At 42.8% G+C, this 8739-nt stretch overlaps 1 protein-coding gene across 1 annotated transcript; it reads left to right on the forward strand.

Annotated features, from left to right (window-relative positions):
• The first annotated feature begins 5382 nt into the window (after positions 1 to 5382).
• LOC138352631 (uncharacterized) lies at positions 5383 to 7147 on the forward strand. Its single transcript, XM_069305137.1, has 5 exons — positions 5383 to 5497; positions 6348 to 6389; positions 6466 to 6549; positions 6625 to 6918; positions 6998 to 7147. The coding sequence occupies exons 2-5, from the start codon at positions 6348 to 6350 to the stop codon at positions 7109 to 7111; spliced, it is 534 nt and encodes a 177-aa protein (XP_069161238.1). The 5' UTR covers positions 5383 to 5497; the 3' UTR covers positions 7112 to 7147.
• Positions 7148 to 8739: the final 1592 nt, after the last annotated feature.

Here is an 8739-nt window from a genome sequence, read left to right on the forward strand (position 1 = left end):
AAAAATATATATATATATATTATATATATATATATATATACATATATATATATATATATATATATATATATATATATATATATATATATATATATATATATATATATATATATATATATATATATATATATATACTCCCTTCTATATATTATAAATATATATTATATATATATTCTGGGAGATGAAATTCTTCAAGAGTCAGAAAAAGAAAGAGACTTGGGGATTGATATCACGCCAGACCTGTTTCCTGCAGCCCATATCAAGAGCATAACATCAGCGGCATATGCCTGGCTGGCCAACATAAGAACGGCATTCAGAAACTTATGTAATGAATCATTCAGAACTTTGTATACCACATATGTCAGGTCAATCCTGGAGTATGCAGCCCCAGCATGGAGTCCATATCTAGTCAAGGATAAGACTAAACTGGAAAAGGTTCAAAGTTTTGCCACCCAAGCTGAGAGGTATGAGCTACGAGGAAAGACTACGGGAATTAAACCTCACTTCGCTGGAAGACAGAAGAGTTAGGGGGACATGATCACCACATTCAAGATTCTCAAGGGAATTGATAGGGTAGATAAAGACAGTCTATTTAACACAAGGGGCACACGCACTAGGGGAAACAGGTGGAAACTGAGTGCCCAAATCAGCCACAGAGATATTAGAAAGAACTTTTTTAGTGTCAGAGTGGTTGACAAATGGAATGCATTAGGAAGTGATGTGGTGGAGGCTGACTCCATACACAGTTACAAGTGTAGATCAACACCTGTACACCTGTAGATTGACGGTTGAGACGCGGGACCAAAGAGCCAGAGCTCAACCCCCGCAAGCACAATTAGGTGAGTACATTTCGGTGAGTACGCACACACACACACACACACACACACACACACACACACACTTTATACGTATTTAATATGTTTAAAAGACGACTTTATATAAAGTTACAGTGTCACCTTTCTGCTACCAAATAAATAAGTCAGAAAACGTTTTGTGTTTACTGGGATGCTACCTCCCATTTTATCACTCCCCCATCCAGGTGCTGCAGCCACTGAGTAGGCTTAACCAAATGAAGGAACTGAAGTGAATGCATGGGTCTATGCTCAGAAAACACACGGGAGGCACTTCACTTGTGTACCGCCACAAGAGACACATGAGAGGACAGAAGGAGCCACTCACCTACCCGGGCGGAACACAAACCAACCAACCCCCCTCCCGCTCCTTCACATCAAGGAGTAACCGAGGCGAGAAGTAAATTTGAAGTCATTGCATTTACGTCTTCTGTTATGAGATCTTATTGGTTAATCTGTAGCTATGAGAGATAAATTTCTGTCCATAGTTGTAGGCCAGACGTCTGGGCCAAGTGTCACCTAATTTGACAGATAATTGGCCGGGATGAACATAGGCTGGTGAGGGTCGCTAGAATTCAATCGAGAACAGTGTGCTGGAGTCACATTCAGAGGGCCCACAATTTTTTGCTCTGTCCTTCCCAATACCAATACCAATATTGAAAAAGTATTAAAGCATCTTGTTAAAATACAATAATATTCATTTGCCTCTGGAGAATTAACTGAAACTCTTTGCCTTTTAAACTAAGGCCATAATCCCATAAAATATTCTACACTTCCCTCTCTCTCAGAACTAGAAGGGATGGGGGGGAGGGGAGACTCAAATCAAAAGTGTTTATTATTGTCAATGAAAATATAATTTATTTTAATTGAATGATGACACTGTAATTATTACTTATAAAATATATTTTATAGATATGGAGAGAAGCAGGGATGGAGGGGGTGTAGGGAGAGGGGGTAGAACCAAGTTGAGTGCGAGAGGCGAGGGCCAGACAAAGGTAGTGGGAAATGGAGAGGAAGTGAGAAAGAGGAGAAAGGGGTGAAGAGGAACCAAGGGGGTTGAATATGAGTGGAAAGAAGTAAGTAATTATAAAAAGAAGGCACCAAGCTGGGGAGACTATGCAAGACAATCAAATGTGCAGGATATTCAAATGGTGCATGTATTGCCAACATTTATTGTATCTTGTATTGGCCTATCACTAAGGATGCCAATACAAGAACAAAAGTGCATAAGGCGAGCGATATGAAAGGTATCTGATTCACCAAGGAATCAAGAATCGGGAAGCAAGACTTCCAGCACGTCCTGGAAGTCAGGACATTCAACAAGGATATGAACGACCGTAAGAGGGACAATGCAGTTTGGATAATAAGGAGCAGGGCGGCGGTTCATAAAAGTGCCCGAGAGTTAAACAATATTGAGCAATACGTAACCTCTCCAAAACTGTTTCCCACCGCCGGTTAAAGTGGTAGGAGGAAAACCATGAAGACACACTACTCTTTAGAGCACGCAACTTGTTATCAGTAACAGACAACTATCAGCCCTGCCAACGGGCACTGATTGAGGAACGAATGACTGGGTAAAAGCTAGAAAAAGAAATGCCTTTGTGGAAAATAAGACACATGCGGGTGGCCTCCTAGCGGCAGCATCCGCAAGCTTCATTATGGAAACACAAATATGGCTGGGAACCCAGCAAAACTCGACTGTCTTAAATCTGCTGGAGATTAGAAACAGCCAATGTTGAATTTTGACTACCACAGGATCGATAAGATCCTGAGGTAGCTCCAGAGTTATGAGGTAGCTGCAATAGTCACCTATGACGACCATGATCATACAAAATTGAATAAAGTTCTGCTGTGAAGATGCTAGTTTCCAGGAGTCTAATATAAGTCTAATCAGGAAAATACAACGGAGTAGCCTACACCGTCGGTAAACTTAGTGGGAGTGTAAAGAAAAATGTTCAAGGGACCCTCCATGTGGACAAGGATGGAACGACAGGAAGAGAAATGTTGGCAACAGGAACAGAGAATCTTGCAAGCGAAACGTAAAAATCTACGTTTTCATGTCATAAAGAAACAAGAAACAAGAACAAAATACCGTTTTAAATAAGTAATGTGTGACAAAAAATGAGCTAATTATCCCCAATGCTGGGCTTAATCTCTGGACTGTGAGGCTGCAGAGAACGCTCCCACAGCTGGGCTTCTGCGGCTCCTGGTTATACTTTCCTACATATTGATCTTATCCTGTATACACACTCAGGGTCTGATTATAGGCAGATAATCACGATTTTTTGCTTTGTTTTGTAGGTGCGCATGTGTGTGTGTGTGTGTGTGTGTATTTACTTTTTGTGCCTGCAGAAATAGTGCATTTAGGTTCGATTGGGCAAGGGAGACAAAAAAAAGGAAGTTGGTGAAATGGAACAGCGCCCACAGGAGGAGTAACGGTCAAACAACGACGTAAGTGAGAGTGAGGGTGTTGTAGGGACCCCCTGAATATGCGAAGACAATACCGATCACGACGATCCTGTAGAGACAGGACGAAAGGCTCAGGGTAGGGGACGAACGAAAGGAACCAGAGTTGAGGAGTAACCCAGTATGGAACAGAGCATCAAGACAACGATGAGTGGAAGGAGAGGCAGACGAGTAAGCGGGACAGCAATACTCAATTTTAGACAGCCCGAGACAAGAATGTAAAGAGAGGAGCGTGCGTCTATCTGCGTCCCAGGAAGTATGGGACAAGACTTGAAGGAAGTTAAGGATCTTAGAGCATTCAACTTGGAGGTAAGAGATATGGGCGACAAAGACAAACTAGTGTTGAAGATCAACCCCAAAAGTTTAGCAAAATTTTATACAGAAGAGGAATGCCATAGAGCGACGAAGGAGGATGAAGAATGACCTCCTTCCGAGTAAAATTCTGAGAACAATTCTTCTATAGAACTTGAAGCCATGATTGCTGGCCCGGACGACAGGCATCAATTGCAGACTGAAGTTGTCGTTGGAGGAAAGGTGAGTCTTCACCTAGACAGCAGAGGGTAAGATCGTCAGCAAAGAGAGCTGAGAAAACTCCAGAAGAAAGGAAGGCAAGAAGACCATTGAAACCAACCAGGAAAAAGAGTAGTGCTCAGAACACTATCTTGGGATACTCCATCGTATTGCCGAAAAGAGGCAGAGAGTATGGTTCTAAGCATCAATCTAAAGGAACGATTAGAAAGAAAGCTTTGTAGAAAGAAAGGGAGATTACCACGAAGGCTAAAAGGACGGAGTTGGGACAGAATACGGTATCTCCAGGTGGTGTCATACTCTTTGTCCAGGTCAAAAAGGACAGCAACAACGGAGGTCTTTACAGCAAAGACAGTATGAACATAGACCTCCAAATTCACGAGGACTTCAGTTGTGCTGCGACACTTGCGAAAGCCAGATTGAGATGGGTAGAGGAGGTGACAGTGTTCCATGAACCCACATCAAACGGTCATGGACCCTACGTTCAAAAAGTCTGCAGATGCAATGGAGCAATGGGACAGAAGTCCTAATAGGATGTTCCAAGAGAACCTGGTTTCCAAATAGGATGAATAACCTCAAACCATTCTTTGAGGACTAACGACGACTCCCATATACGGTTATAAATATTCAGTGAAAACTAAAATGTGCATAGAGGAAGATCGTGATGCATCTCATAAGTAATGTCATCTGAGCCCGCTGCCTTAGAACAGCAGAGAGCTAGGGCAGATTGGAGTCAAGTGTGACTCTGGGAGAGAAAAAAGGGCATTATAAGGGAATTAAGGATGTGTGCAAAAATCTAAGGGACAAGATTCAAGATCCCCTTATGAGTAAGATAAGAGGGAGGAAGGTGAGAACCGGAGCTAACAGTCGAAAGTGTGAACCCAGTTCGGATGCTACCGACACCGGATCCGCCACAACAGAACCACGGAGGTGAAGGTAAAAATAGCCTAAGCTACTCTAGATGTGTATTTTATTGTCTCTATAAACGTACTTGAACTTGACTGGCGAGATATCGGGAACAAATTTGCCCGCTATTTTGCGGATTTTGTATAGATATGAGGGAAATTATAGTCAACTGTAATGGTGGAGACAAGTACGCATACGGTTAAAAATATAGGCTTTGAGGCCTACAATGTTATTTCTCAATATATGAGTGTAGGTCTAACGTGTTGTATATATGAATTTAAATCCACGCTGCAATTTCTCAATATGCGAGAGTAGGCCTTAGGTGATAAATATATATATTTAGAATTACTTATAACAAAATATTCTAAGACTTAAGAAAATATTTTAAGCAAAACTATTAATTTTTGCTAATAATCAGTAAAGCGATAGAAAAGCTGCAAATAAAATTAATATTCTAATATCATTATAAAATAGAAACGCAAAGATTTATTGGAAATGAAAACAATAGATAAACATTGAAGCTCCGTGAGTCTTAACACCATTTTGTTTCACTGGAAGCAAAGCTGACAGTTCAGTCAATAGATGGCGCTGTTATGGTGGTCTTACCAGCTTTTGGGGGGAACTTTCTACCTTTCCCCTAAAGTGTTTGGTGTTGAGTCAACGAGGTGCCCGGCCCGCCTTCAACCCTCAGTCAGTCCACTGTTGTTTGTGTGGTACCTTCTCTCCTACTTTAAGTGTTGTTAAAGGTTAGATGTTATATGTTGTAGCTAAATACTCATGATTTTTTGTGGAAGTTAATCAGTTTTTTTTAATATAGTTTCTGCTTGATATACTAAAATTATCGTTGTCGTAGTAAGTAAATAATTGGGTTCTTCGGTTTGCCGAGATATGTAGATTAATTTGACAACCGGTATTCTACTCTAAGGACCTAATAATAATAAAAATAAAAACTGGTATTTTAAAGAGTTCCTAACTATTCTTAAGCATCTTCTCTTTACTCTACGTCAGGTTGTCAACGAATATCTGCCGGTCATTGAACATAATGCGAAAACACTAAGAAAATAGTAGTTTAACATAAATTAAACATTTCTACTGCTTTACAGTAATAATGAACTGTTAAAACAGATTTTCTACCCATGCATAAATATTTCGAACTATTAAGCTTTCAATAAGCGGCCTTAACTCTGTTAAACATGGCTCTTGCACTTTAAATACCGTGTCAACACATGGCAAACGTCCAGTGAGACTGCTAGGTATACTTATTTTTCACTGTCGGTGAATAACTAAAATGAAAATTCTAGGGACATTTTACATAATGGACTTTGGGGACCCACTCGGATTACTTTCTTATGACCTTCCCATCAATCTTTAATATATTTAGTCTTTAAAACCGTATTTACATTAAATTTACCCTACCGATATTTTAAAATTACGTTTTCTTGGTCTTTCCATTCGTTGTCAGACCCGGTGTAAGGGATGAACTATGAAATGTTTGAACATCGGTTCTGTTCATGACTTCAGCAAATGTCATGGCTCTGATATAGTAATTTAAAAATTCGTCAGACTCCTAATTAGACTGCATTTTCTTACTTACAGATGGCGATATTGGCTCTACTATTCCTCGGTTGCATCGCCCAGGTAATTGCCATTTTACACTGTACTCCTGGAAATTTTAAACAAAATATTTGAGGTACTAAAAATTGCTCGCTAACAGATCCAGGGTCAGGCGTACCAACCTTACGGCACCCACGCGCCCCTGCCAGTCGTCACCCCCACAACCTCCACTGTCACCACTGAGGTTGGTAACCATGGTACTACCCTTCTCAACCAACCTGTTAATGGTAACATTTTCTAATGACGTATAACATTCCAGACTACCCTGACACACACACTGCGGGAGACTACAACCTCTGATGTCTGGGTTACTGAGCAGACAGCGATCACCCTGACAGTCACCCAGACAACAACCCAATGGGAGTTTGTTCCCCAGCAGCCACAGACGGTGACCTCTGTGATAAGGGTCACCTCCACACCGGTAGTGTTGGTGACGGCTACGGTGGGGGTCTACCCAGTGAGCACAATGGTCTCCGTCTACAGTCAGTTCGTCACCACAACAGATACTGTTAAATACTGGCAGACCATCACCCACGTGGCTGTCACTCACGAGGTAACTATGTAGTCTTGAACTTGGTGCATGTGTTCATAAACATTATTACACAAACGTCAATAATGTTTGTATTTTGCAGATCCAGACGGTCCCTGTGGTATCTACAAAAGAACTCGTGCAGGATATAGTAACAACCGTCACCCAAATAGTAACTACTACGGTTACTTCCACCACCGCCAGATACTATGCTTAATTTATTGTCTTGTTGAAATAAAGGAGCACTAATGAACTACAACTTTTATTAGCTCAAAAGTGAGTGTCAAATGGTTATTCGTTGCATAGTACCTTTATGTCATCGTGCATAAGTCATGCCGAGGGGTTTGTTACTACAGAACACTCGCAGATTGCACGGATCCCTATACATGCAGGCAGTTGCTATGAAGACGCTACCATCTTGTAATGCGTATTTCACTAGTTGGCTAACAATTTTTTTCAAATGTTCCTCGTTAATAGACTAGCGGGACCTTGCATCGCGGAAGTGTTCAATAATAAAATTACATCACTTCTATCGATCGCCTGCCATGCTTCTACCCATAAACGTTCTGGGAATCCCTAGGTGACGTGGTGGAAGAAAGTGGTTGGGCACAATATCTCAAATGTCGCCTTCTGTATTTTCTGCCCGTACCAACAATCGTAACCCATCATGACCTTGCATTACCTGTTGACTTGCACCGAAGTATCCCTGGCATGTAGAAGACCACATTTGGTCAAAATATTCGGTTCATATTACACTCCAAAAGGCCTGAAAGTATATTAAAAGGTTGTTTCGGGTGGGAACAAACGTTGATGGGCGACACTACTTCCACCAGACTGATGGGTTGCCAAGATGCGGTTGGGATAGTGTTATTTGTGGGTACAAGTGACTGATCTCCCCATCTTCCTCAGAGATAACACTGAGCAGGAACCAGGTCATGATTTTTCACAAATCGCCAATTACCCTGTTATTAGACAATTTAACGGCAGCTGGCATGAGGAACCTGGAGCTTTGGGTTACTTGATTTGGGATACCCCCTCCCCGCTCAGCTCGTTGTCGCCGTGTGGGGGCTTAGTGGGCGGCTGCCGGAGTGTGATGCTCCTTGGGACGGTCCTCTGTCCTTTTCTAGCCTTGTGCTCCTGCTGCCGTCCTCTCCAATTCTGCTGGGCATCTTTTCCTTTTCCTTCTGTTTCGTTTTTCTCCCCCCTCTTCTCCTATCTTGCTTGCCGTTTCCTGCCGACCTTTTGCTCGTTCTGGTTCTTCCCTTGGACTTCTTCTATTTTGACGCCCGGGTGCTTGAGGAGGCATACTCGTGCACCCGTAGAACTGCAGTACCCGACGTCGAGAGCGAGGGGAACCTTTTATTGTCAATCCCCACTTCGTCACTGAACCCGATCTCGACGGACTGTCGGTTTCTTAAGGTGGCGTTTGTGGGGCGTATACTCGCGACGCACCCCTAGGAGGCCCCGACAAGATCGGCGATAGCTTCTTGTTGGGTGTCCTGCCTCTAATTGTGGCTCCATGGTGGGTGTGGGGGCACATTCGTGAGTGAATTATTTCTTTCGTCAAGATGATTACCCCTGCTTCGGCTTCTTCTGGTTTACCTTCTCAGGCTCGTGGGGTGGGCGACCAAGCCCCCGAGTCGGTCCGTATTGGAAGACCGGGCTCTGTAGCCTCCGCTGCATTGGGCCCCGACCTTGCTCCTCCTTTGGCCTCTCTGACTCCTTCCTCTGGCTCCCCTCCCTCCTCTGTGGTTGGGTCGAGCCCCAAGCCCCCAGTGGTGACTACCTCGTCCCCTGGCGTGGCTCCTTCTCTAGTTGTAACTACTGCGCCTTTTAACCCCTCTC

The sequence above is a fragment of the Procambarus clarkii genome, chromosome 54 (assembly GCF_040958095.1).
Source record: "Procambarus clarkii isolate CNS0578487 chromosome 54, FALCON_Pclarkii_2.0, whole genome shotgun sequence".
Classification (NCBI taxonomy): domain Eukaryota; kingdom Metazoa; phylum Arthropoda; class Malacostraca; order Decapoda; family Cambaridae; genus Procambarus; species Procambarus clarkii.